This window comes from Notechis scutatus, chromosome 6 (genome assembly GCF_049901735.1).
Source record: "Notechis scutatus isolate UNSWTSFEM ecotype Mainland chromosome 6, rNotScu1.2, whole genome shotgun sequence".
Lineage (NCBI taxonomy): Eukaryota > Metazoa > Chordata > Lepidosauria > Squamata > Elapidae > Notechis > Notechis scutatus.
This window is the reverse complement of record NC_142014.1, coordinates 26394523-26422433: the sequence shown is the minus strand read 5'-3', so window position 1 is coordinate 26422433 and position 27911 is coordinate 26394523. Positions and strand designations below refer to the sequence as shown.

General features: G+C 41.7%; 2 protein-coding genes across 8 annotated transcripts in view; one reads left to right on the top strand and one right to left on the bottom strand.

The window, feature by feature from the left end:
• The window catches only part of CCDC146 (coiled-coil domain containing 146), a 92601-nt gene that overhangs the window by 37596 nt on the left and 27094 nt on the right, over positions 1-27911 (top strand). For 4 of the 7 annotated variants that reach the window (XM_087967753.1, XM_087967750.1, XM_087967751.1 and 1 more), the window contains 5 exons: positions 18719-18801; positions 21123-21332; positions 23510-23567; positions 24989-25165; positions 27763-27836. In XM_087967753.1, the coding sequence (XP_087823879.1) occupies positions 25076-25165; positions 27763-27836 (164 nt within the window). In that variant the 5' untranslated portion in view covers positions 18719-18801; positions 21123-21332; positions 23510-23567; positions 24989-25075. Of the gene's footprint in view, positions 1-9399; positions 9454-18718; positions 18802-21122; positions 21333-23332; positions 23462-23509; positions 23572-23992; positions 24108-24988; positions 25166-27762; positions 27837-27911 lie in introns of those variants that run through there. The other 3 variants (XM_087967754.1, XM_087967752.1, XM_087967755.1) reach the window with 3 other exon arrangements.
• On the bottom strand, positions 18-9520 carry FGL2 (fibrinogen like 2). The gene is made up of 2 exons (XM_026677223.2): positions 8816-9520; positions 18-815 (listed from the first exon to the last, which is right to left on the bottom strand). The coding sequence occupies exons 1-2, from the start codon at positions 9438-9440 to the stop codon at positions 112-114; spliced, it is 1329 nt and encodes a 442-aa protein (XP_026533008.2). The 5' UTR covers positions 9441-9520; the 3' UTR covers positions 18-111.

Here is a 27911-nt window from a genome sequence, read left to right as displayed (position 1 = left end):
AAAGATATTTTTTAAAAAAAGAAATGTAACAGAATATTCTTAAATTGCACTCAAATTCTGAGGGAAAGTGCCAAGATTGGACAAATTGGATTTTGGGAGCGGGGGAAAGATTCATGGCAAAAACGTTTTGGGCCTCATCATCATTTTAACCTTTCTAAAAGCTTTTCTGTAACCGTTCATGTTGTGATCCGAAGCTTCAGGCCACGTGGCCCAAAAAATACCATTGCGCACCCCTTTATATTTCTTGTTATAATATTTGCCGTTGAGGTTGGCAGCCAGACAAGCATCAAACCACCATCCTGAGCTATAATAGGCTCCACAGTTGCTTGAAGCGTACTGGTCATTGTCCCTGTCTGGGGTGCTGAAGAACTTTTGATCATGGTTGTAGGGTTTCCTGAAGTTCAAGGAGTCCCCGGCAGTGCCAGTGTAGGTGCCGATGGTTAACCGATATTTGAGATACTCGTTGGCAACGTAGAACTGGTCATATTTGGCGTATTCTCGGACACCGTTGAAATCTTCCAGCTCGATCCTCAGCTCCATCTCCTTGCTTTTGGTCAGGAGGTGAATTTTGTCGTTCCCTAGCCAGAACTCCTTACCGTTTCCAAAGCCGTTCTTGTAGTCCTCCCAGGTTCGGTTGAAGGAGACGCTGCCATCCTGGCGCATCTGGAACACGGTCCAGCCCCCTCCGAAGGATTCCATATCGCAATACACATCAAAGCTATGGTTTCTGGGATCTGGGGTGATTTTGTAGATGCCATTCTGCCGCTTTCCAGCGGCGAAATAATTGGAACAGTCCCCTGGCAGAAGCATGTAGCCTAGGGAGAGGGAGGGAGATGGCTGTTATCACGAGTAACAGGCTATTTTGACTTAGCTAACATGGTACCCAAGGATGCAGTTGTGATGAGATTGTATTTCCAAAAAAGAGAAGTTTTTTTTATTGGTGTTAGAATATGTATGAAGAATAAAGTATTCTGCGCAGTCAAGAACTTCCTTCCTTCCTTCCATTCAACCATCCTTCCATCAATCCATCTCTCTACCATCTCCTTTAATAAAATATCTGTCATTGAGATCTTCCTTCCTTCCTTTCTTCCTCCATCCCTCCTTCCCTCCTTCCCTTCTTCTCTCTACCATCTCCTTTAATGAAATATCTTACAGTCATTGATATCTCCCTCCCTTCCTTCTTTTTTTCCTTCCTTACTCCTTCCTTCCCTCCCTTCCACCCTGCCATCTTTCCTCCCTGTATCACTCTATCATCTCCTTTAATAAAATATCGTACAGTCATTGAGATCTCCCTTCCTTCCTTCCTTCCTTCCTTCCTTCCTTCTTTCTTTCTTTCTTTCTTCTTTCTTTCTTTCTTTCTTTTCTTTCTTTCTTTCTTTCTTTCTTTCCTTCCTTCCTTCCTTCCTTCCTTCTCTTCCCTCCCTTCCCTCCTCCCTCCCTCCTATCTCTCTCCATCTCCTTTAATAAAATACCTTACAGTCATTGAGATCTCTCTCTCTCTCTCTCTCTCTCTCTCTTTCTTTCTTTCTTTCTTTCTTTCTTTCCTCCTTCCTTTTCTCCCTTCCCTCCTCCCATCCTCCCTCCGTCCATCTTTCTATCATCTCCTTCAATAAAATATCTTACAGTCATTGAGATCTGCTATAAGAACTCTTAGGGGCAAACATGTTATCATAACCTTAGTACTATGCGACAGTTCAAAAGATTTACAGCAGCTGTTCTCAACCTCTGAGATTGGCTTTTTCTGGGTGGATAAGAGCTGGCCTCGTGATTTTTACTACTGTCATTTCAGGGAAAACAGATTGATTTATTTCGAAGAAAAGGTCACTGAAACAAGTCTGTTATGGCCAGTTATTTGTAGAAGTAGCAGTGACTCTGCTACTAAAGTGGTGCTGGGCACGATGTTCTCTGAAAACAGTCATTTAAAAGGATGAGAGTGATTTCCTATAATAGTGGCATTGCATAACTTTCTGGTTTTGGCACCAAGCAGGAATGTAACACTTCATTATTATTATTTTTAAAGGTCTTCCAGATGTTTCCCAATTATTATAAATCATTTAGCTCACTGGCATTTAATGTCATTGAAATAAGCAAGACTATTCACACGGTCCTGAATTTTTTTTCTTACACAAATTTTTGTTAAGGTGCAACATTTCATTTGTACTTTATAAAGAATGAAATGTTGGTTCTTATATGAATGTGCTGGAGTTATCATTTGGAGATGTCAGGAGCCAGAGTATTATTGTTTCAAATATCTAGGTGATCAAATACTTAGCTGAGCTTTGATTGCATTACCATGGCAACCATTTGACCCATTAACACCCCCCCCACTGGACTTCTGGTTCCCAGTTACCGGCAGTCACCTGACGTCCCCTCCAGATTAATGGTGAAAAAGCCATTTTAAAAGATTTTGGACATCTTGAGGCAGTGTTAGAATAAGGGAGAATAGCAATAGGACTTAGACTTCTATACCACTTTGCAGTGCTTTATAGCCTTCTGTCATGTCCCAGGCCGGCTGGGCGTTCAGAGGGCACGCAGGGAGGAATGGATAAGGGAGCAACATGGCTTGCGAGAGAGAAAAAGGTCCTGATCCCTTTCATTGGTTGCAGCTGGGAGAACAGGACATAAGTGAGGCATTTGCACACGGCTCCTTGCTGGAAGCAAAGCGTGCATTATCTTGGTCGAGCCTTATCTGGGTTTTGGCGTCCTCCCAACTGTGGGTGCTGGGTTATCCTTTGAAAGTCTGCAATTTATAATCTTGGCCTGCTGTGTTAATTACTTCAGTGTGGTTTGTGTTGGTTTTTTTTATTTCTAATTCTATAAGTAACTCTATAAGTAATAGGTGCCTCTGTAGTGCAGTGGTTAGAGTGCAGTATTGCAAGCTACTTCTGCTGCAGCCAGCTGCCTACAATTTGCCAGTTCAAATCCCACCAGGCTCAAGGTTGACTCACCCTTCCATCCTTCCAAGGTGGGTCAAATGAGGATCCAGATTGTTGGGGGCAATAGGCTGACTCTGTAAACCGCTTAGAGAGGGCTGTAAAGCACTATAAAGCGGTATATAAGTCTAAGTGCTATTGCTATTGTTAACCATATTTGAGGTCTCGTGGTTCAAAAATTTGGCAATTAATATTTATTTATTTGGGAAGACTAGGCTATGTTAGCAAATACGTAGTGGCAGGAAGCCTGTGGTGTATCAAACATTACTGAGCTATCAATCATCTTAGCAGCCCTAATTCTGACCACTTGCACGTGTGTAATTTAACAACATCTTGATCACGGATTTACCGTTCCTGTGATCTGACAAATCTGAAAGAAGGGAGTCCCCTCCTTTTTTGGGGGAATTTAGTAGAGCACGGGTGTCAAACTCAAGGCTCGCAGGATGGATCCAGCCCTCAATGTGGTTGGATTCGGCCCATGGGGCCGTCCTGGTCTACCCAAGACAAAGAGGACAGATTGGAAGAAAGATCAGGCCAGCGTAGCTCAGACCAGTTTACCCAATGGGAAGAGGAAACATGCCAGCAGTTTGGGGAGTGGGGTCAAGCTGGCCCCACCCACTTTGAGTGGTCACTAAATCAACTGCTGTAAGTCAACATCTACCTGTATACTAGTTAGACTTAACTTTATATACCACTTCACAATGCTTTCCAGACCCCTCTAAGCAGTTTACAGAGTCAGCCTCTTGCCCCCAACAATCTGGGTCCTCATTTTATCGACCTCGGAAGGATGGAAGGCTGAGTCAACCTTGAGCCGGTCAGGATCAAACTCCTGACAGTGAGCAGAGTCAGCTGCAATACTGCATTCTAACCACTGCACTACCAAGAAGGAGAAGGAGAAAGGGAATAAAAGAGGAAGGAAGGAAGGAAGGAAGCTGAGTCAACCTTGAGCTGGTCAGGATTGAACTCTTGGCAGTGAGCAGAGTCAGCCTGCAATACTACATTCTAACCACTGGGCCACCATGACTCTTGTGATGGTCACAGTGACATTTGCCACACGTCCTATGTGATGGTTTTTAATAACGTCACTTAAGGGATATATTTAAGAACAACCTAAGTTTTGAGCTTTGCAAGGGATATATTTAAGAACAACCTAAGTTTTGAGCTTTGCAAGATCACAATTTATATGAGCCATTTAAGTACAAAAAAGATACGGAGGCCTTAGAAAGAGTGCAGAGAAAAGCAACAAAAATGACCAGAGGTCTGGAGACTAAAAGGTACGATCAACAGTTGTAGGGACTGGTTGTGTTTAGCCTAGTGAGGAGAAGACTTAGGGGAGACAGGATAGCTGTCTTCCAGTACTTTAGGGGCTGTCACAGAAAAGCCCCAGAGGGCAGGACAGGAAGCAACAGGTGGAAATTCATTGAAGAGACATCCAACCTGGAACTGAGGAGAAATTTCCTGACAGTGAGAACAATTAATCAATTGTTTGCCTCACGGAGTTGTGGGTGCTCCATCACTGGAGGTTTTCAAGAAAAGATTTGTCCAAGATGGAATATACACTCCTGTCTTATGCAGGGGGTTGGACTAGAAGACCTCTGTGGTCCCTTCCCCACCTCTAAGATTCTATGAAATAGTGCATTTTATTCCTAAGCATCCTTACGCTGTTTGGGAGGTATTTATTCCTGGTCCAGATTTCTTTACAATAAAACCTGAACTTTATTAACCATATAACATACTTTGGGCATAAATATTTCTGTCTGCTCTGGATGAATTTTAAGTTGTTCATTGGTTACAGTAATGTAACCAATTTAAAATGTTACATTTCTTGGAAAGAAGCTTGGAAAAAAAATTTATCTGAAAGCCAAAATAGATCATGTTTGAATGCCAAGTGCCATCATTTAGAAAGCTTTTTTTTTTTTTTGGTGGTTAGAACAGACTGCATTGAAGATAAAGCAACTCCGAAAATGGCCTAGCTGGAAGGAAATTTCATACAAAACAATTCCTCATTTTACACTGCTTATATTATGAACTTTTGCCAAGATTCCCTCTCTTGGTATATGATATGCCATTATTTAGAAAATACAATTCCTACTTCAGTCCAGATATTTGCAGCTGAAGGATTCCATCATTTGGGCCTTTCCCTATATAAGACTATAGCAGCCATATAACATATGGTGAGCACTTGAATCGCTTTCTAAAATAGTTCAAAACAATATTTCATGATGAAGCTTTTAATTTTTTGAGTTGTTTTTTTAAAAGTTCACATGCATGGGAGATTCACATCTTTCCAGTCTAAAGCTGAGGCATTTCAACAATATGCTAGAATCAATATTCCCAAGATAAAGCTGAAAACAATTTGGGGGGAAAAAGGACAGATAAAATAATATTCGGGTGTTCCAGTCCCATCATAAATGGTTTGAAAAATTCATCTCCCCCCTTTTACTCTTAAAACCCCAAACCAACCTAGATGCAATCTTCACCCTTACTCCTCTTCCAAAAACTAGGGTTTCCTTAATATTTCAACTGACTTGACAGCATAATATCTTTAATACCGTAAGGCAGAGGTCTCCAAATGTGGCCACTTTAAAATTCAATGTAGAGAAAAGTAAAGTCCTACAGGGCAAGAAGAACCAAAAGGACACATGTAGACTGGATAAAACCAGGCTTAATAGCAGTAATTGTGAGAGGAATCTTGGAGTCTTAGTGAACAACCAGTTAAATATGAGCCATCAGTGTGAGGCAGTAGCAAAAAAAAGCCAATGCAGTCCTAAGTTGCATTAACAGAGGGATATACAATCAAGATCAAGTGAGGTACTAATACCATTCTATAAAGCCTTAGTAAGACCACACCGAGAGTACTGCATTCAGTTTTGGTCACCACACTATAAAAAGATGTCAAGACTCTAGAAAAAATGCAGAGAAGAGCAATCAAGATGATAATGGGACTGGAGGCTAAAACATATAATGAATGGTTGCAAAAACTGGGCTTGGCTAGTCTAGTAAAGAGAAGGACCAGGGGAGACATGATAGAGGTCTTCCACTATTTGAGGGGCTGCCACAGAGAGGAGGAGGGGGTCAAGCTATTTTCCAAAGCACCTGAAAGCCAGACAAGGAATAATGGATGGAAACTGAACAAGGAGAGATCCAACCTGGAAATAAGGAGAAACTTTTCAGACAGTGAGAACAATCAATCCATGGAACAGAAATTGCCTTCAGAAGTTGTGGGAGGCTTTCAAGAAGAGACTGGGCTGCTATGTGTCAGAAATGGTGTAAGGTCTCCTGCTTGAGCAGAGAGGGTTGGACTAGATGACCTACAAGATCCTTTCCAACTCTGTTAATAGCTGGCTGAGGAATTCTGGAAACTGAAGTCCACAAGTCTTAAAATTGCCAAATTTGGATACTCCTGCACTAGTTGGATCTGATTTAGCCCTAGCGAATAGCAAACTAACTGGGCAAATGATAACTGGTCCCCCTTTGGTACCACTTGGTATCCCCGGTGAACAGCAAAGGATGCTTTTATCTAACCTAATAAGATGTAGATTAAGGCAGCTGAGTATAGTGTGTATTGTCAGTTTGCTAACATTGAACACCCAGCTTTTCCTAGGCGGATGTTTCTTTCTGAAAACCCCAGGAGGAAATCTGCAATAAATTGTGCCTCTGTACTTTTCCCTCAGTTGTTGATCCAAACGTCTACAAAAAGCGTGACGTTTGTACCTGGGTCCTAAATCCTTTTACCTTAACAGAAAAATATATACTCAGACTGATGCTGCTGCTCACCTGAGCTAATACAAGTAGTCCTCGACTTACAAGTGTTCATTTAGCGACCGTTCAAATTTACAGCGGGCACTGGAAAAAGCGACTTACAACCATATTTCACACTTGCGACCGTTCCACCATCCCCATGACCACGTGATCAAAATTCAGAGGCTTATCCACTAATTCATATTTATGACGGTTGCAATGTCCCGGGGGCCTATGATCCCCTTTTGCGACCTTCTGACAAGCAAAGTCAATGGGGAAGCCGGATTCACTTAACAACCATGCTACTAACTTAATAACTGCAGCGATTATGACATGGAAAGTCATAAAATAAGGCAATATTCGCTTAACAAATATCTTGCTTAACCACATAAATGTTGGGTTCAATTCTGGTCGTATGGTCGAGGACTACCTGTTATAATATTTTGACTTCGCTCCTAATGTCTTGAGCCAGCCATATCCATCTGCTGCTTTTCTCACCCTTCAGAGGTGCCCTCATTCCAAAAATAACAAGGTTGGATGAGCCTTGTTAATTGTGGAACCACTTGCCTCCAGAAGTTGTGAATGCTCCAACACTGGAAGACTTTAAGAAGAGATTGGAAATCCATTTGTCTGAAATGATGTAGAGTTTCCTGCCTGAGCAGGAGATTGGACTAGAAGACCTCCAAGGTCCCTTCCAACTCTTCTATTCTATTCTATTCTATTCTATTCTATTCTATTCTATTCTATTCTATTCTGTTCTGTTCTAGTTCTAGTTCTAGTTCTAGTTCTAGTTCCAGTTCCAGTTCCAGTTCCAGTTCCAGCCCCAGTCCTAGTCCTAGTCCTATTCCCATTACATTACATTACATATTTTCTTTTCTATCCTGTCCGGTCCTATCCTATCCTATCCTATCCTATCCCATTCCATCTTATCATTCCATCCTATCCTATTCCATTCTATTCTATTCATTCCATTCCATATTTTTCTATTCTATTCTATTCTATTCTATTCTATTCTTCCATTCTATTCTTCCATTCCATATTTTCTATTCTATTCTATTCTATTCTATTCTATTCTATTCTATTCTATTCTAGTCCTAGTCCTAGTCCTAATCCTAATCCTAATCCTAATCCCATTACATTACATTACATATTTTCTTTTCTATCCTGTCCGGTCCTATCCTGTCCTATCCTATCCTATCTTATCCTATCCCATTCCATTCCATTCTATTACATTCCATTCCATATTTTCTATTCTATTCTATTCTATTCTATTCTATTCTATTCTATTCTATTCTATTCTATTCTATTCTATTCTATTCTATTCTATTCTATCCTATCCTATCCTATCCTATCCCATCCCATCCCATCCCATATTTTCTATTCTATTCTATTCTATTCTATTCCATTCTATTCTATTCTATTCCATTCCATTCCATCCCATCCCATCCCATTCCATTCTATTCTATTCTATTCTATTCTATTCTATTCTATTCCATTCCATTCCTATTCCATTCCATTCCATTCCATTCCATTCCATTCCATTCCATTCTATTCTATTCTATTCTATTCTATCCTGTCCTATCTATTCCATTCCATTCCATTCCATTCCATATTTTACATTCTATTCCATATTCTATTCTATTCTATTCTATTCTATTCTATTCTATTCTATTCTATTCTATTCTATTCTATTCCATTCCATTCCATTCCATTCCATTCCATATTTTCTATTCTATTCTATTCTATTCTATTCTATTCTATTCCATTCCATTCTATTTCTATTCTATTCTATTCTATTCTATTCTATTCTATTCTACTGTACTCTACTCTACTGTACTCTACTCTACTCTACTCTGCTCTGCTCTGCTCTATTACACTACATTACATTACATTACATTACATATTTTCTTTTCTATCCTATCTATCCCATTCCATTGTATTTCATTCCATTCCATATTTTCTATTCTATTCTGTTCTGTTCTATTCCATTCAGTTCCATTCTAATGTCTCATCCATTACTCTTAGGTATAGGTACCAACCCCCAAATCCTGACTTCTTTATAACTCGGTTCAACAACAACACTCCACACAGCAAGGTGTTAACCCTTCTAATTCGTGCAGAAATCTCAATAGCCCACCTACCTGGCTTGGGTTCTATGACGGAACATTGCGAGGAGCACTTCACATCTAGACTGTTCACGAAAAAGGTCAGGTTGGCCACTCTGTCGTCGACGTAGCTTTCCACGTTGTTCATGTTGACCAGGTTCATTTGCTCCAGCCGGCCGTGCAGGGTGTGGATCTGGTTCTTGGCGTTCTTCAGGTTCTCGGACAGCTTGGTGACCTTGTCCTGCAGGTCGGTGACTCGGTTGTCTTGGACCATGCTCTGGTTTGCGGGGCCGGCCGGCTGGAAGTCGTTATTGTCCTTGTGTCGGTGGTCATCTGCCTGGAGTTTGCAATCCTGGCAGGATTTCTTCAGAGTGTTGACCATTTCCTTGAGGAGCTCCACTTCCTGGAGGGTTTTCTCCATCAGTTGGAACTGCTTGGGCAGCTGGATGGTCAAGGGAGGAAAATTCACCTGGTAGGGACATTCCTCTCCATCGCATTTCCCGCTGCTTTGGAGGGAGAGAGGGCAAGCCGGAGACCCCTTATCTCTTCCTCCTCCTCTCCTTTCTTCGTCTCCCCTTCCTGCATGGTCTTCCGACAGAACGAACCTGTTTGCAAGAAGCAGGGCCACTGCCTGCAGCAACACCCCGCCAGCAAGCTTCATCTTATCTGAGAAGGTAGCTGCTCAGTGAGGAAGTGCGCTGAGCTCCCAGCAACTTTTATAACAGGGCAGCTCGGCGGAGCCTGTGACTTATCGCAGCCCGTCAGCTCGGTTCTCAGAAAAAGGGTGGGTGTATCTTGCATCACAAAGCTGAGCGTGATATTAATAGCAACGGCAGAGTAGTTAAGGGGTGGGGGGAAATCACCCAAACTCTCTCATGCTGCTCAGCTTTTTGTCCACGTAAGCAATATTCCTCAGGGTACACAGATGTAGATCGTAAGATTTTTTTTTCTCCCTCCCCCACCTTCCCTTCCTCACTAATATTTTAATCTGGTTTTGATTGCTTTTCTTTGGGGGGGGAAATCAAAACAGCCTGGGTTTGGTCTTCTCGAGAGTCATTGATGTTAAACCAGGAGGGGGAAAAAATCACTTTTTTTTTCCTCCTGGCCCTTTCTTTTTATCATATCTAATTGTATATAAGCCGCAATCAGGATTCCTTTTGCACTTTCCTGTGTTGTAAAGTAAAATACCCCTGTGCTCCAGACACACTCTCATCCCGGTCATTTTGTGTGTGTGTGTGTGTGTGTGTGTGTGTGTCTGTGTGTACTTTTTTGGCCCTTTTCCCAACCGCACAATATTCCTTTTTTTTTGAGAGAGAGACACACTGGAACTACATCTGGAATCCCAAATGTGTCACCGGTGCAGCGATTGCAGGAAATAATGATCGTACTTACTAGTATTTCAAATTTCAGTTTGCTTTCCTAATGAGCCCCGATGAGGAATTGGCCTTTTGCTTTAGTTTAGAATGCAAAAAAAAAAGGGGGGGTGGGGAGAAAAATTGAGGAATGGTAAAGATTTTGAGAAACAGGGAGAAGATCTTAGAGGAATAGGCAAAAACTTTTATAGAAGCGAAGAGGGCTGAAATATGCTAAATAGTCCTGGGAAACAAGATACCAATAGCAATATACCAGTTTGCCTTATATCCCACTTCACAGTACTTTATGACACTCTCTGAATGGTTTACAATGTCAGTCAGAGATAAAACACAATCAGGCTTGCAAGATTCTGTTATTTTAGAGAGTCAGTGTGATCTAATGGTTAAAGCAACAGGCTAGAAACTGGGAGACTGTGAGTTCTAGTTCTGCCTTAACCATGAAACCCAGGTGGGTGACTTTGGGCCAATCACCAGGAGACTGAGAGTTCTAGTTCTGCCTTAACCATGAAAGACAGGTGGGTGACTTTGCACCATTCACCAGGAGACTGAGAGTTCTAGTCCCACTTTAGCCAAGAAAGCCAGCTGGATGACTTTGGGCCAATCACCAGGAGACTGTGAGTTCTAGTTCTGCCTTAACCCATGAAAGACAGGTAGGTGACTTTGGGCCAATCACCAGGAGACTGAGAGTTCTAGTTCTGCCTTAACCCATGAAAGACAGGTGGGTGACTTTGGGCCAATCACCAGGAGACTGAAAATTCTAGTTTTGGCTTAACCCATGAAAGCCAGGTGGGTGACTTTGGGCCAATCACCAGGAGACTGAGAGTTCTAGTTCTGCCTTAACCCATGAAAGCCAGATAGGTGACTTTGGGCCAATCACCAGGAGACCGAGAATTCTAGTTCTGGAAATATGAATTAATGATGGGCAACAGCTTGATAATAACCCTCCATTGTGACACAGATTAAGGTGGAATGGTGGAATTATTAGTCTTAATGCATGTTGCCAAAATTGACCTTCCTGAGTCTTCGATTGCCCCAGTGGGATGCAGTGGAAATTGGTCATCAACCCACATAGATAGTCCTCAATTTACAATGGTTCATTTAGTGGCCATTCAAACTTACAATGGCACTGAAAAAAATGACTGATGGCCATTTTTCACACTTACGATCACACCGTGTGATTTACATTTATGGATGCTTGACAGCTGCTTCATGTTTATGACGGTCGCAGTGTAATCCCCCTTTGGTGACCTTCTGACCAGCAAAGTCAGTGGGGAAGCCGGATTCACTTCACAATCGTGTTACTCATTTAATAACTGTGGTGATTCACTTAGCGACGGTGGCAAGAATGGTCGTAAAATGGGGCAAAACTCCCTTACCTTAACAAATTTCTCACTTAGCAACATAAGTACAAGTAGTCCTCAAATTACGACCACAATTGAGCCCCAAATTTATGTTGCTAAGCGAAACAGTTGTTCAGTGGATTTTGCCTTTTGTAAGTTGAGGACTACTTCTGCCGGGCTCAGTTGTGGTCATAAGTCGAGGACTACCTGTAAAGCAAACATATTTGAGGAAGGAAGCCCACCGTTTCAAAGCTAGAAGTCTCATAATCACCATGGAAACAATAAAAATGCTTAATGCTCAAGTCTTTGCTCAAGGGTAAAATTTGCTATTCTTTCAGATTTAAAAAAAGTATGCAATAAAAGCATATAATACATTCATAAGATCAGCCTTTGTGCCCATGGACTGGAAAATGGCAATATAATCCCAGTTTTTAAAAAAAAATCTGGTGAACTAGCGGAAAATGACAGACCGTTTATTATCGTTTATTTTTAAATGATAAAAATTCTGCTAAATAAGGATCAACAGGCTTCGGTAAAGACAAAAATTTTCTCACCAAGCTTACCGAATATCCAATCGTTATTTGAACTCATACATCCATTTTGACAAAGTTTGACACCAAATATTCCAGAGCAAATTTCATAAGTGTGGAATAAGAGTAATACTCCAATTAACTGATAATTTGTTGAAATATAAGAAATGGTCGGTTTTCAGATGGGGTTTTTCCAAGATTTTTAGTTTTTTCACTTAGTACTAGTTCTTACTTTTCTAGTTCTTTCACTTTGTTAATTACCTGGAAATAGGGAGGTGATCATTATTAGGAAAGACAATAAATCATTTATTGTACAGGGCACTCAAATGACAAAAGTTGATACTCATTTTATCAGTTATAAAATAATTGAGAGAACCCATCACTCTTTCTGGGGCTGAACAAAAACTTGCTAGTGTCCCAGGTGGAGGGCTGGATAAAAATCTGGACTTTATATAATTGATATGTTTAATTTATGTGCGTACATATCAGTGGTGGGATTCAAACTTTTTTACTACCGGTTCTGTGGGCATGGCTTGGTGGGCATGGCAGGGGAAGGATAGTGTAAAATCCCATTCCTCCCCGCAGCTCTGTTCTCCTGTGCGGGGCAACCAATCAGCTGGGACTCAATGGGAGGCAGAGAATAGAGGGGGCGAAGCCAGTCAGAGGTGGTATTTGCTGGTTCTCCAAACTACTCAAAATTTCCACTACCAGTTCTCCAGAACTGGTCAGAACCTGCTGAAGACCACCTCTGGTACGTGTGTATGTATTTGTGTGTGGAGGTATACATATAAAGAATCGAACTGGGTTAATTGCTGGATTAGAGATCAGCAGGAAATATCAAAGTTTAGTCTGCACTAGGAAGAATTAAAAAAACATCCTGGATGAACTCCAAATAAACAATTTGATATTGTCAATAAGAGCACAGTATGGACAGGCTGATAAAGGCCTCAAGAATAAACATATTTAAGAGGCAACCTGAATTTCACCTCTTGTAGGAAATGATGTTTAGAATGGTAAAATTGCCCCTTAACATTCAAACATTAAGTGGAAAGCTATCAATCTGTTTGCAATCAGCTAAAAAATGGGAGCTGTCAAAATATACTTCCTATATATTTGTTTGTTTATTTAAGGATCATTTCCTTCAGGTTCATTAGCTACATTTTCCATAAGAAAGGATGGGAGCAGCTCTGCGAGGCTTCTAGATTTATTGTTTATCCGGTCATAAAAAAGAAAATACCCAAATTAAACCTTGATTTGAACTGTGTGAACAAGGGTTTATTTTCCTATGATCAATATTTCTTGACCAATTGAAAAGATCCCCCCGCTTTTTTGGGTTTCTAAAATATTTGCAAATATGTTTTTAACAATCTTCATTGGACCATCAGCAATATAAACAGTGAAATATCGATTGAGGCATCTTCAGCATATCCATATCCCATTGTTTTTCATTATTATTGCTGCGTCAACAAATTTGACGTGTTCGATAGTTCATTGAGAGACCGTTCAAAGTTACAATGTCACTGAAAAAAGTGACTTATTACCATTTTTCACACTTACAACCAGGGTTGGGCTGCTGGGGGTTCGCAGGGGTTCGGGAGAGCCCCTAGCTAAGATTCTGTGCAGTTCGGACAACCGCCCAAATCCCACTCCTGGCTGGCCCTGCCCATCCCTCCCCTCCCACAAATCCCCACGTGGCCCGTTTTGGATGCAGGGAAGTGCAGGGGGCACGTGGAGGCTTGGGGAGGGCAAAAAGCAGGCCTCCCGGAAGTTCAAGAAGGCCAGAAATGGGCCAGTTTCTGTCCTCCAGAGAGTCTCCGGAGCCCGGGGAGGCCGTTTTCATCCTCCTGGAGGCTTGAGGAAAACCTCTGGAGCCCAGGGAGGGCAAAAATGCCCCCCCCCCGCTGTGGTGCAGGAGGCCGACTAGGCCACGCCCACCATGGCCAGACCCACCCAGCAACTGGACAGAAAACCCATTGCTAAAATTTTTGAAGCCCAACCCTGCTTACGACCGTTGCAGCATGCCCATGGTCCTGTTTTCAAAATTCAAATTCTTGGCAGTTGCTTCATATTTATGACCACTGCAGTATACCCGGGGTCATGTGAAAATTACCTGACTTGGCAATTGACTGACATTTATGACAGTCACAGCATCCTGGGGTCACGTAATCCCCTTTTGCAGCTGTTCTGACCCAAACCTTGTTCCAAGGAAACAAACATGAAATGGAGGTAACAGCAAAACCTTTTAATGATTCTTTACAAATTCTGTTCCTTCACGGTTAAAAGGCTGTTTCAATCTAATTGTCTCTGATACGAACGAGCCTTGCCAAGGTGGTGCAAAGCTGCCAAGAACACTACATAAAGTTGCCAAGAACTATTTCAAACACAAAGAGTCTCCAAACACAAACTAAGAGAGTCCGAATGTCCACAAGGCTTGAGTGCAAAAACTACTTTGCTTCCTGCAAAGAACTCTGGTTTCTCAGCTGGCTTTTATCTCTTAAGGGAGGGGTCATTACCTTGTAGCCTTACTCCTGAGTCACCCATGCTTCTGCAGCTGTTCTTTCCTTCGAGCAGCTCTGCGCACACATGCACTGGGCACAGGCTCCTCAGGGACCTCCTTATTAGTGCTGCCAGCCTCCACAATCTCTGAAGGCAGCACTCCACTCCTGATGGTCCTGGCCCCATCCCTGCATCACACGCAGGCCTCTCATCTGAGTCCTTGCTCTTCGAGACCTCAGCTGTCCACAACTGCTGCCGGTGAACCACAACAGCGGCCTTCTGACAAGCAAAGCTGATGGAGAAGCCAGATTCCCTTAACGTTACCATCTTTTCAACTGCAGAGATTTACTTAGCAACCGTGGCAGGAAATGGGGCAAGATTCACTTAGCAAATGTTTCCCTTAGCCAGGGAAATTTTGGCTCAATTGCGGTCCTAAGTCGGAAACAACCTATACAGGACATAAGGATGCTTTTACCAGTAAATATGGAATTATTTTGAAGGTTAGTTTTTCAACGTTACAGAACTTGGGTACCCTTCCAATTCCGAAACGGCATGACTAATCTTTTTAAAAAGAGCTGAAGTCCTATTTTGCCTGTAGATAAAATTACGGCGGAACTAAACTTCTAGAAAGGAATTCCTACTTTGATATCGATGAGTCATTTTCAGGACTGGGCTTTAATCAAATAGCAAGCATTCTCCCCCCCAAAAAAATAATGAAAACCATTCATGTTAGAAGTCTTGTTATGTTGACATATCCCTGGAGAACTGTTGTTTGAAAAGAGCTGCAAAATGATAAATTCCTGACCAAAGGCCACATTCTTAACTTCTGACTCAGGCAGGAAATTCTCCTTCTTGTAATGTTCCTGTTGCTACCGGTACATACATGGATCGGAGTTATATTTACGCAATACTGATGCCGTTCCTCTAAAAAAAAACTCACAATGATGATGAGGAACCCTTATTAATGTCCATTAAATCTTATAGAAGAGAATAGAATTCTTTATTGGCCAAGTGTCATTGGACACACAAGGAATTTGTCTTGGTGCAAATGCTCTCAGTATACATAAAAGATACATTCTTCAAGAGTCAAGAATCATAAGGTACACTTAATAATAGTCATAGACTACAATAAGCAATCAAATCATACTAGGAAACAGTCAATATAAATCGTAAGAATACAAGCGACAAAGTTACAGTCATACAGTCACAAGTGGGAGGGGAGGGGTGATAAGGAGTGATGAGAAGATTAATAGAAACAGTAATGCAGACTTTGTAAATAGTTGGACAGTGTTGAGGGAATTATTTGTTTAGCAGAGTGATGGCATTCGGGGAAAAACTGTCCTTGTGTCTAGTTGTTCTGGTGTGCAGTGCTCTATAGCATCGTTTTGAGGATAGGAATTCAAACAGTTTGAGTCCGGGATGTGAGGGGTTTGTAGATATTTTCACAGCCCTCTTTTTGACTTGTGCAGTATACAGGTCCTCAATGGAAGGCAGCTTGGTAGCCATTATTATTTCTGCAGTCCTAATTATCCTCTGAAGTCTGTGTCCATCCTGTTGGGTTGCAGAACCATTTCTAGACTAAATTGTAGACTAAAAATTGAATCGAATTTTAATAATTTTGTGACTAGTTCAGGCCAGGTATTAGCAGCTGGCCTGTTGCTGCTGGTTGACATAGAGGTAGTCCTTATCTTACAATAGTTTGTTTACTGACCATTCAAACCTATAATGGCACTGAAAAAAGTGACTTACGACCGTTTTTCACCCTTATGACCATTGCAGCATCCCCACAGTCACGTGATCAAAATTCAGAGGCTTGGCAACTGGCTCGTATTTATGATGACCGCAATGTCCCGGGGTCATGGGATCTCCTTCTGTGACCTTCTGACAAGGTTGTAAAATGGGTCAAAGCTGACTTAACAGATGTCTTGCTTAGTAACAGAAATTTGTGGCTGAACTGTGGTTGTATGTCGAGACCTACCTGCAGACCTCAGTTTAGGGCTATTCGTTTAGTGACCGTTCCAAGTTACAACAGCACTGAAAAAGTGGCTTGAGCAGTCCTCACTCTTATGACCATCACAGAATCCCTAGGCTCATGTGATCAAAATTTGGGTGCTCCATCTAGGACTTGTGTCTGACTTTCTTTTCTTTTTTAAATTTTTAAATATACATCAATATTATTACATGGACAGTGTGGCGTCTGGGTATCATTCATTTTGATACAAAATAATAGTACAAATGAAAGTTACTACAGTAATCAAACTTACGTGGTTCTAATGTTATTATACATATTTGTATCAGCACATAATCCTTCAATTGGGACGTGGTGGCTCAGTGGCTAAGACGCTGAGCTTATCGATCAGAAAACTTGGCAGTTTGGCAGTTCGAATCCCTCATGCCACGTAACAGAGTTAGCTCCCATTACTTGTTCCAGCTTCTGCCAACCTAGCAGTTCAAAAGCACGTAAAAATGCAAGCAGAAAAATAGGGACCATTTTGGTGGGAAGGGAACAGCGTTCGGTGCACCTTTGGCGTTTAGTCATGCCGACCACATGACCACAGAGACATCTTTGGACAGTGCTGGCTCTTCAGCTTTGTAACGGAGATGAGCACTGCCCCCTAGAGCTGGAAACGACTAGCACGTATGTGCATGGGGAACCTTTATCTATAATTCTTCATTCTTCAGTTATTCAATATTTAGTACATCCTTCTAATAACAATAGTGCCTAATAGTGCCTAATAGCACCCTTTTTCAAAATCTGGTCTCTACCTATCACTTTAAATGTGTTATGCAAAAATATGTATAACAATATTCCCCTGATTCCTAATTTCTTTATCTATTCTAATTCTTAGTACAGCCAAACTTTTTTTCCCCCAAAAATTTCCTTTCTATCCATTCCTTTCTATTTCATTCTCTTAGTAGTTTCATTTCTTTTCTTTTTAACTCGCCTCCCGTACTCCTCCCTTGAGTCCTTAGCCCCATCTTTCACATTCAACCCAACCATTATAGGACTGGCGTCTGACTTTCTATTGAGGTTAACTCTAGCTATGACTGTCCACAGCAGTAGTTTACAAACAAGGTATATTGAAAAAAGAAAGGGAAAAAAACCCACACCATTTGCAACTTGTTATCTTTTTTTCAAAATGAAATACAGGTAGTCCTCAAGTTATAACTGCAATTGAGCTGAAAATTTCTGTTGCTAGGTGAGACATTTGTTAAGTGAACTATCTATAGCTTTCTTGCGTCTGTCGTTAAATGAATCACTGCAGTTGTCAAATTAGCAGCATGGTTGTTAAGTGAATCTGGCTTCCCTCTTGACTTTGCTTGTCAGAAGGTCGCAAAAGGGGATCACGTGACCCCCGGGGACACTGCGACCGTCATAAATATGAAGCAATTGCCAAGCATCTGAATTTTGATCATGTGACCATGGGAACGCTGCAACAGTCATAAGCAGAGGTGGTATTCAGCCGGTTCTGACCAGTTCTGGAGAACCGGTAGTGGAAATTTTGAGTAGTTCAGAGAACCGGCAAATCCCACCTCTGACTGCCCCCGCCCCCATCTATTCTCTGCCTCCCAAGTCCTAGCTGATTGTTTGGGTCTTCTTTAGTTGCCCTGCACAGGAGAACAGAGCTGGAAAGCAGGTTAGTGGGGTGGGGAGGGAATGGGGATTGTGCAGTATATCCTTCCCCTGCCATGCCCACCAAGCCAAGCCCACCAAGCTATGCCACACCCACCAAACCACACCCATAGAACCGATAGTCAATTTTTTTGAATCCCACCACTAGTCATAAATGTGAAAAATGGTCGTAAGTCACTTTTTTTCAGTGGTATTGTAACTTCAAACGGTCTCAAAATGAACTATCTATAGTTTCAATTTTGATCCTCCCTTTGATTTCATCAGTGTTCTATCAACAATGTGGTGCATTTATTAAAATTTAGCCAGGTATTTATAAATATTGAGTGTTTATTATTTTTTGAATACTCTTTTATATTAATGCTTAGATTTGCTTAATTTAAAAAAAAAAGATAATTCCGTGATATTCCAGAAGTTGTGAAACAAGCATACAACTATGCATTGATTAATTGTTCATTGCCAAATATACCTCAACTATAATTTATTTAGTGTTGTCTTAAGGTTAGTAAATTTCCTATATGGTGAATAACAATTTCACTAGAGTCTCTTTATCTCTTGCAATTTCATAGCTGTTTTATGCTGGAAAAATCCCTGGAACCAGATTGGCTGAGCTGAAGGCAAAATATGTCCTGATACATGATACTCTAGTAAGGTAAGCTTCTAGTATTCTCTCTCTCTCTCTCTCTCTCTCTCTCTCTGTGTGTGTGTGTGTGTGTGTGTGTATATGTGTGTGTGTGTGTATACATATACATGTACATGTACATGTATATGTATGTGTATATGTATGTATGTACATATGTATGTATATATAATGTTTCAGTACCATAGTTACTTAAAAGCTGTGTTTCAGCCTTATTGAAATTTATTGACTTATACAGTATTGTGTAACTTAGTTACTGCATTTTGTAAATTGTCACCTAGGGCTTATAATGTAAGGTGAACCAGATAACTGTAGCTTTGTAAGAAAAAAATCCTTAACTAATCAATTTATAGTTTACTGTAGTATAGAACAACCTTTATTCCAGGATAAATTTAATGCAAGGTACAAAGTCACTAATTTATATCTGTGTTACATACATGATAAACTAAAAAGAGCTTTAAAATATATTGAGAATAAGTCATCTTTACCCAATGAAAAAATGATGTTCAGAGGTACAGGATAGGAAATGCAAATGATTTATAAAGGGAAAAAGTTTAAGAAACTTTTATTTGTCTGACTTAAGGAAGAGTTTTTAATGTATTTTTTTAACATTGCAAAATTTACTATTTCTCTGCTTAAAAATGATGAGTCAGAGGAAAAAGCTTTTTTTCCCCCCATTGAAACCTGTTTTTTATTGTATTCTTGGCATTAGGGAAAAGCATGCTCATGTATTAAAAGAGAGAAAAAGAGAGAAAATATGAGAAAAAGAGCATATTCTCCTGCTTTTGTGTAGGGGGTCAAATACATTTTGGACACCAATAACTTTTTTATTTATTCAACTTGCTATGCTGGCAGCTCCCCATCATTTAAAAACAGCCAAAATTTACAATCAAAATTAGAATCAAAAGTGGAAAAGCCTGCTTGAAAATGTGTAGTTTTAAAGGCATTTTAGTAAACCAAGAAGAGGTGAATTAGCAAAGAATTTTAGAGTTTTAGAATAACTAAAGAAAAAAGATTGGAATATTAATTATTACAAGAAAAACCTGAGGACACTGTAAATTGTCAAAGGATCTCAGCGAGTAGAAGAATGCAAATGCTAGAGATGTTCTGTTCTGTTCTGTTCCATTCCATTCCATTCCATTCCATATTTTCTATTCTATTTTATTCTATTCCATTCCATTCCATATTTTCTATTCTATTCTGTTCTGTTCTTTCTTTTCTATTCTGTTCCATTCCATTCTATTCCATTCCATATTTTCTATTCCATTGCATTCCATTCCATATTTTCTGTTCTGTTCAATTCTATTCTATTCTGTTCCATTCCAATATATATTCCATATATTCTATTCTGTTCTGTTTCTGTTCTATTCCATTCCATTCCATTTCATATTTTCTATTCTGTTCTGTTCTGTTTCTGTTCTGTTCTATTCCATTCTATTCCATATTTTATCTTCTGTTCTGTTCTATTCCATTCCCGTCCATTCCATATATTCTATTCTATTCTATTCTATTCTATTCTATTCTATTCTATTCTATTCTATTCTATTCTATTCTATTCTATTCTATTCCATTCCATTCCATTCCATTCCATTCCATTATTTCTATTCTATCCTATGCTATGCTATGCCATGCCATGCCATTATTTCTATTCTATTCTATTCTATTCTATTCTATTCTATTCTATTCTATTCTATTCTATTCTATTCTATTCTATTCTATTCTATTCTATTCTATTCCATTCCATTCTCATTCCATTCTCATTCAATTCCCTATTCTATTCTATTCTATTCTCATTCAATTCCCTATTCTGTTCTATTCTATTATCATTCAATTCCCTATTCTATTCTATTCTATTCTATTCTATTCTATTCTATTCTATTCTATTCTATTCTATTCTATTCCATTCCATTCCATTCCATTCCATTCCATTCCATTCCATTCCATTCCATTCCATTATTTCTATTCTATCCTATGCTATGCTATGCTATGCTATGCCATGCCATGCCATTATTTCTATTCTATTCTATTCTATTCTATTCTATTCTATTCCATTCCATTCCATTCCATTCCAACTCTGAGAGCACAAGGTAGGAATATCAACCATCCCACCCACCCCCAGCTAATACATCCCAGCAGGCCGGGACCTTGTAAACACAGCATAAACAAAGAAATCCTCCTTTCCTTTACTCAGTATCAAAGGTTGTGGCTTCTATTTCCCATACGTGTTGTTGTATATACCTATGAAGTCATAGTTATCAGTCACGATGAATTCTTCAATAGAGCATCTCTGTTGGATTAAAAAACAACAACAGGCATCACTGATTTTATTTTAGTTTACAGGAATCGGAGATTCGGCTGCTGCAGGATGCCAAACGTTTCACGGTTAAGCTGGAAGAGCAGCAGGAGATACTGGAAAAAGCCGAACAGTTTCCAGAAAGCACCACTTCCGAGGTCTCCAAACTGAGGCAGCAGTACCTGAGATACTTCAACGAGTACAACGCCATTCAAGAGAGAGAGTTTGAAATTCAGTATAGGCTGAATAGGTGGGTATAACAATTGGCCAACTGCCTTTTTAACAAGACTCCACAGGGCATCGTTTCAAACTGCCAGGTAGATAGAAGGAAGAAGGTAGAATACGCTGCTCCTCGACTTAACACCACAACTGAGCCCAACATTTCTGCTGTTAAGAGAGACCGTTGTTAAGTGAGCTTTGCTCCATGTTATGACTCTTCCAGCTACAGTGGAATTCAAATTTTTTTACTACCGGTTCTGTGGATGTGGCTTGGTGGGCGTGGCAGGGGAAGGATACTGCAAAATCTCTATTCCCGCCCCACTCCTGGGAAAAGGTTACTGCAAAATCCCCATTCCCTCCCCACCCCACTAACCTGCTTTCCAGCTCTGTTTTCCTATGCAGGGTAACCAAAGAAGACCCAGCCAATCAGCTGGAACTCAATGGGAAGTTGAGAATAGATGGGGGCGGGGCCAGTCAGAGGTGGTATTTGCCGGTTCTCTGAACTACTCAAAATTTCCATTACCGGTTCTCCAGAACTGGTCAGAACCAGATGAATACCAACCTCTGCCTCCGTCTCAGCTTCCCTTACAACAACTCGGTGGCTGCACCAATTCCCTTGGTGCAAATGGCTCTATAAACTCTGAAGAAATGGAAAAAGCCACTTTTTTTTTCCTGAGCCAAAGTGTTATAAAATGGCTTCCATGATATCCTCAGTCCTGAGAGTTAGATCGTTAAGCAGCCTGGCACAGTTGGCTATTAGCTGTTATCAGTGGCTCACTGAATATCCTTATTTTAGCCCAGCTATATATTTATGATCAGTTGGACTCAATGGGAGGCAGAGAAGAGATGGGGTTGGCAGGGCCAAATCAGAGGTGGGATTTGCCAGTTCTCCGAACAACTCAAAATTTTCGCTACCGCTTCCCTAGAACCGGTCAGAACTGGCTGAAGACCACCTCTGCTACAGTTGTTAAGTGAATCATTGCAGTTGTTACGTTAGTAACCAGGTTGTTAAGTGAATCTGGCTCCACCATTGACTTTGCTCATCAGAAGGTCGCAAAAGGGGATCACGTGACCTCTGCAACTGTTGTAAATAGGAGGCAGTTGCCGAGTGTCTGAATTTCGATCCCATGACCATGGTGATGCAGCAAGGGTCGTAACTGGGGGAAAACAGTCCCAAGTCACTTTTTTCGGGGCCGTTGTAACTTCGCAAGGTCACTGGCCAAATGGTTGTAAGTCGAGGACTGCCTCTAGAAAAGCAGAAGGAATTGAAATAATGCCTATACTGACACAGCTAAGGAAAACGTGACAACTGGTTACTCCTGAGTGCCGTCTCCTAAAGGCCGTCAACATTTAACTCATCTGGTACAAAAGTCTACAGATTTTAGAGTTCCTATCTGGGCAGGTGGCTCTGTGCCTAAGGCGCTGAGCTTGTCGATCAGAAAGGTCGGCAGTTCGGCGGTTCAAATCCCTAGTGCCGCATAACGCCCATTACTTGTCCCAGCTTCTGCCAACCTAGCAGTTCGAAAGTAGGTAAAAAGTGCAAGTAGAAAAATAGGGACCATTTTGGTGGGAAGGTAACAGCATTCTGTGTGCCTTCGAAGGCATTTAGTCATGGCAGCCACATGACCACGGAGACGTCTTCGGACAGCGCTGGCTCTTCGGCTTTTTAATGAAGATGAGCATCGCCCCCTAGAGCCAGAAACGAGTAGCACGTATATGCGAGGGGAAGAACCTTTATCTTTATCTGAGCAGGAAATACTGGAGAAGGACACTCTCAGATAAAATGAGATTGCTTAATGTCAAACCCAGGGGTCATATAATCAGCACTTTTATTATCAGTTAATTAGTAACCGAAAATAGGTCAAAACACATCGGAACTTTCCGACAGTGAACTTCAAAAGAAGGACACACAAACTGAGCATGAGAATGTCCTTGGTGTTATCTTCCAAGGCCAAGGACCGGTTCCCTCCCTCTCTCCCTCCCTCCCTCCCCCTCTCTCTCCCTCCCTCCCTCTCTCTCTCTCTCTCATATGTGTGTATGTGTATCTGTATGCGTATATCTATATATATGTATGCATGTATGTATCTTTTGAGAGTGGACATCAGAATTTCATTTTTTAATGTTTGCCAGTGTGTTCACAGAAAAAAAGTGATAATAAAGGTAATCTTATCTTACAAGCTGCCTTTTAACATTATTTATTCTATCTAGTTTACAAGAAGACAAGAAATTAATTGAAAAGGACCATCGCAGAGTCCCCAAAGCTTCTGTAAGTAAGTTTCTCACATAGCCATAGACACCTAATTCAATGTGCTGAAAATACAATCTGCAGATTTTGCTGCAAATCATGGGATCCGACAAGTTCAGTTAAGGTTGTAAATCATATATTTGTTTCTCTGAGGATAAATCCCTTTTTTGCGCAGTTGTAAATTAGATGTGCCCAGAATTCTCCTATAAATCTATGAAACAAGGGTAATTCTGGCACAGCAGCCTAAACTATCAGCTGTTCCTGCCTGGCTGTGCCTAAAACCAAGTTTTAAAAAATCCATCCTGCATTAGGGTTTTTTTTTTTTTTTTTTTTTTGGCAATGGGTTTGCGGATGGTGCTTGATCTGGACTAGAGCCATCAGGGGCCCTGATTAGTTATTCTCCTGATTTTTGTACTTTGCATTAATGCAACCCTTACTGGCTGTCCCCGATCTACTAGTCTAGTCTGGTTTTTCCTTTTAGCAAACTGGATATATTATTCCTTCTTTGCACTGTGGAGATACAGAGGTGAGGTGGTAGAAGAGTTGGGGAAAAGATAGTAGGTTAGATGCTATGTGGTCTTTATGGAGAGGAGGAGGAGGAGGAGGGTGAGGAGGAAGAGGAGGAGGGGGAGGAGGAAGAGGAGGGGGAGGAAGAGGAGGGGGAACAGGAGGAGGGGGAGGAAGAAGAGGAGAGGGAGGGGGAGGAAGAGAGGAGGAACAGGAGGAGGAGGAGGAGGAGAAGGAGAAAGGAGAAGGAATAATAATGAACAACTATCTAGTGGCCATCTAATGGAATGTCTGGGGATGGTGCTAGATTAGAAGACCTCCAAGATCCCTTCCAACTCAGTTATTCTATTCTAGAATACAATAGATTAAACACTTGGAATCACAGGGCTGGAAGGGAAATTGGAGATCTTCTAGTCCAACCCGCTCATCAAGACAGAAGCCTTATCATCCCAGTCTATTCTTGAAAACCTCCAGTGATGGGAGCACCCACAGCACCAGGAGGCAAGCTATAGTAGTCCACTGATTCATTGTTCTCACTGTCAGGAAATTTCTCCTGACTTCTAAATCGGATCTCTCTTTGACAAGCATCTTCCCTTCCCTTCCCTACCCTACCCTTCTCTACTCTTCCCTACCCTTCCCTTCCTATCCTACCGTTCCCTTCCCTATCCTTTCCTACCTCTCCCTTCCCTTTCCTATCCTTCCTTCCCTACCCTACCCCTTCCTTCCCTATCTTACCCTACCGTACCCTACCCTACCCTTCCCTACCCTTCCTTTCCCTATCTTACCCTTCCCTTCCTTACCCTACCTTCCCTACCCTACCCGTAGCTTCCCTATCTTACCCTTCCTTACCCTTCCCTTCCCTATCCTATCCTATCCTATCCTATCCTATCTGTTCCTTTCCATTAATTTGTGTCACTCAATTTCATTTTTTAAAGGATGCGGAGAAGAAAATTAAAGCCCTGAGGGACAGTTGCGAAGACCTGCGTAAAGAAACAACGCAGAGAAGGCTGGAAATTAAAAACATGAAAGACGATCTGTTTGCAAGGCATAAACGTCTCACTAAGGAGCACAAAGAAGTGGATGAACTATTTCGAAAACAAGAAGACTTGAAGGTAATGGGGGGTTACCTATAGATGCCTATTGATAGGGCTGTGTTTTGATGTCCACATCCAAGCTGTACAGAAAAAGACTCACGTGTATTTTGTTGATGAAGATTATCAGCCCTCCAGGTGGAGTTGTGTGGAAGTTGACTCAAGGCAACAGGATTTTTTTTTGCTGGTTCAAAATGTTTCACTGCTTCTCCAAGTAGCTTCTTCAGTCTGAGCAAGATTCCAGGAAGATTAAATCACCCAGGAAGATCAAGACCACTTCACTGGTTCACCAGGGAGGCCACGTTTAATGCCCCACCTAGGGTAAAGGTTTCATTTGGGCTATGGTGCAGGAGAAGGCTCTTGTGCATTCCTTGGATAGCAAAGGTGATTAACAAGCAAGTATTGGATCCAGAGGTGGTATTCAGCAGGGTCTGACCAGTTCTGGAGAACCCGTACCAGAAATTTTGAGCAGTTCAGAGAACCGGCAAATACCACCTCTGAACATTCTTCCCCTGCCACGCCCACCAAGCCACGGCCACAGAACCGGTAGTAAAAAAATTTGAATCCCACCACTGATTGGATTGCCTAACACCAGACATGTCACCGGAAGGCAAAGTCACCAAACTGCATCTTATTTTGTCCATGTCATGCAGAGGAATTCACTGGAGAAAGCAAATTCACTGGAGAAAGCAAATTCATTGGAGAAAGCAAGCGCTGTGGTGGCACAGTGGATAGAATTGCAAGCTAATTCTGCCGACTGCCAGCAGTTCAAATCTCACCAGGCTCAAGATTGACTCAGTGTCAACCCTGAAGCTGGCCTGACTGAGGCCATTTTGAGACTTCAGTGCTGACAGACCGGAGAAGAGGATAGGAAAAGAGGAATGGGGATAGCTGGGGTGTTGTAGCCAAAACAAAATACTTTCTCATGGGAACCAAGGACATTCCTGCAGGTGCTCGGAAGGAGGGGACTGGAGTCACCTAGCAACTGGACAGTATCCTGATTGGACCATGTGACTGGTTGTGACAGACTTTCACTTTTAATTAGGTGAAAACCATGGGAATATTCAGAGTCGGTTTTCACCAGTCTACGCCAATATGACATATCCAATAAACCTATTCTTTGAGGAAATTGCCAGCCTCAGAGTTTTGTTTGCTATGGGTATGTTACTTGGAACCTTGACATTCACCCTTCCATCCTTCTGAGGTCAGTAAAATGAGGACCCATTTTGGGGGCAATAGGCTGACTCTGTAAACCGCTTAGAGAGGGCTGTAAAGCACTGTGAAGCGGTATATAAGTCTAAGGGCTATTACTATTGGAAGAGTTAATGGTAAAAGGAAAGTAGAGTGCCAAAGAACACGGCGGCTGGACACCCACAAAGCTGATCCCAGCCGAAACATAGAAAAACTCAAGCAGTGCAAGATTGGGAGACACTGAAAGTCCTGACCCATAGAATCACCAAGAGTCAGACTGGATTGAATGGATATCATCATCATCTTCATTGTAAAGGATTTAGGTATTGTAGCATTTACATCGGGGGTGGGATTCTACCGGTTCGGACTGGTTCTATAGAACCGGTTGTTATGATTCTGTGCAGTTCGGAGAATTGGCAAATCGTGCCCCTGTCTGGCCCTGCCCTTTTCCCCACCCCACCCCTCCCCTTCCCTCCCAGTCAGTCCTTATCGCGCATGCGTGACATTGTGCGCACGCCCGACATCGCGCACTGTGTTCTTTCCCGCCCAGTCACTCCTTAAGGTATTTCTTTTTCCCTCCTCCTGACGATCAGCTGTCCCTATGATCAGCTGTTCCGGGATTCCCTTCGCATACTTACTGCTTCACCCAGGAGGCTTCCAGGAGGCCCAGCAGGCCCCAAAATGGAGCACAGGGGGGTGATGTGCGCCCCTTCTCTATTTCCTTTTTTCCTTCTTGAGCCCCAGGGAAGCCTTCTGGGAGCAAAAACGACCCCCCTGGAGGCTTCCCTGAGGCCCAGAAGGCCCAAAAAATGGGGGGGGGGGGGTGTTGCTGCAAAAAACAAACGCCACACCTACCCAGTCACGTGGCCATGCCCACCTAGCCATGCCCAGCTAGCCACGCCCACAGAACCAGTTGTGACAGAATTTGAATCCTACCCCTGATTTACATCCTGACGGACCTCTGTCTACTCCCCTAAGGAGCCTATTCAAATTAGGTGAGAAGTAAAACCTTCCTGCAGGACATGAAGTATATGGCAGGGGTATCAAAGCCGATCGCATCACGGGCCGTATTGGGATGTATCAGGGTGTTTTTCTATCAGGAAAACATATCTATGTCTATTTCTATATCCGGCCCATGGGTCCGCAAGTTCAACAGGCCTGGCCCCCCTAAGCCACTTGCTCAGATTGAAGACGCTACTTGGCTAAGCAGCGAAACATTTCCAACCAAAAACAGAAGAAAGAAGACCAATGGCCGCGACTCAACTTCCAGATTCAAAACGTATTTCAAAGGGGAAAAAAATACATATGCGTTTTCAGGACATTCTTGGATTGTTGCTATAACCCAGCTTGAAGTTAATTCATCCCGAAACATTCTTAAACATTCTTAGTTTCACGCAGGCTAATATTTATGTTTATTTTATCACCAGGATGAACTTGTCCGTCTCCAAGCCATTCCTATTCAGCTCGGAAAGGATATGGAAAAAATAAGCCGCAGAATGCAGTATGTTCTTTTAGAACTCTTGATTATTATTGTTGGTTGCACAATCAACTAAATGTTTAGACTGGGTTTGACATT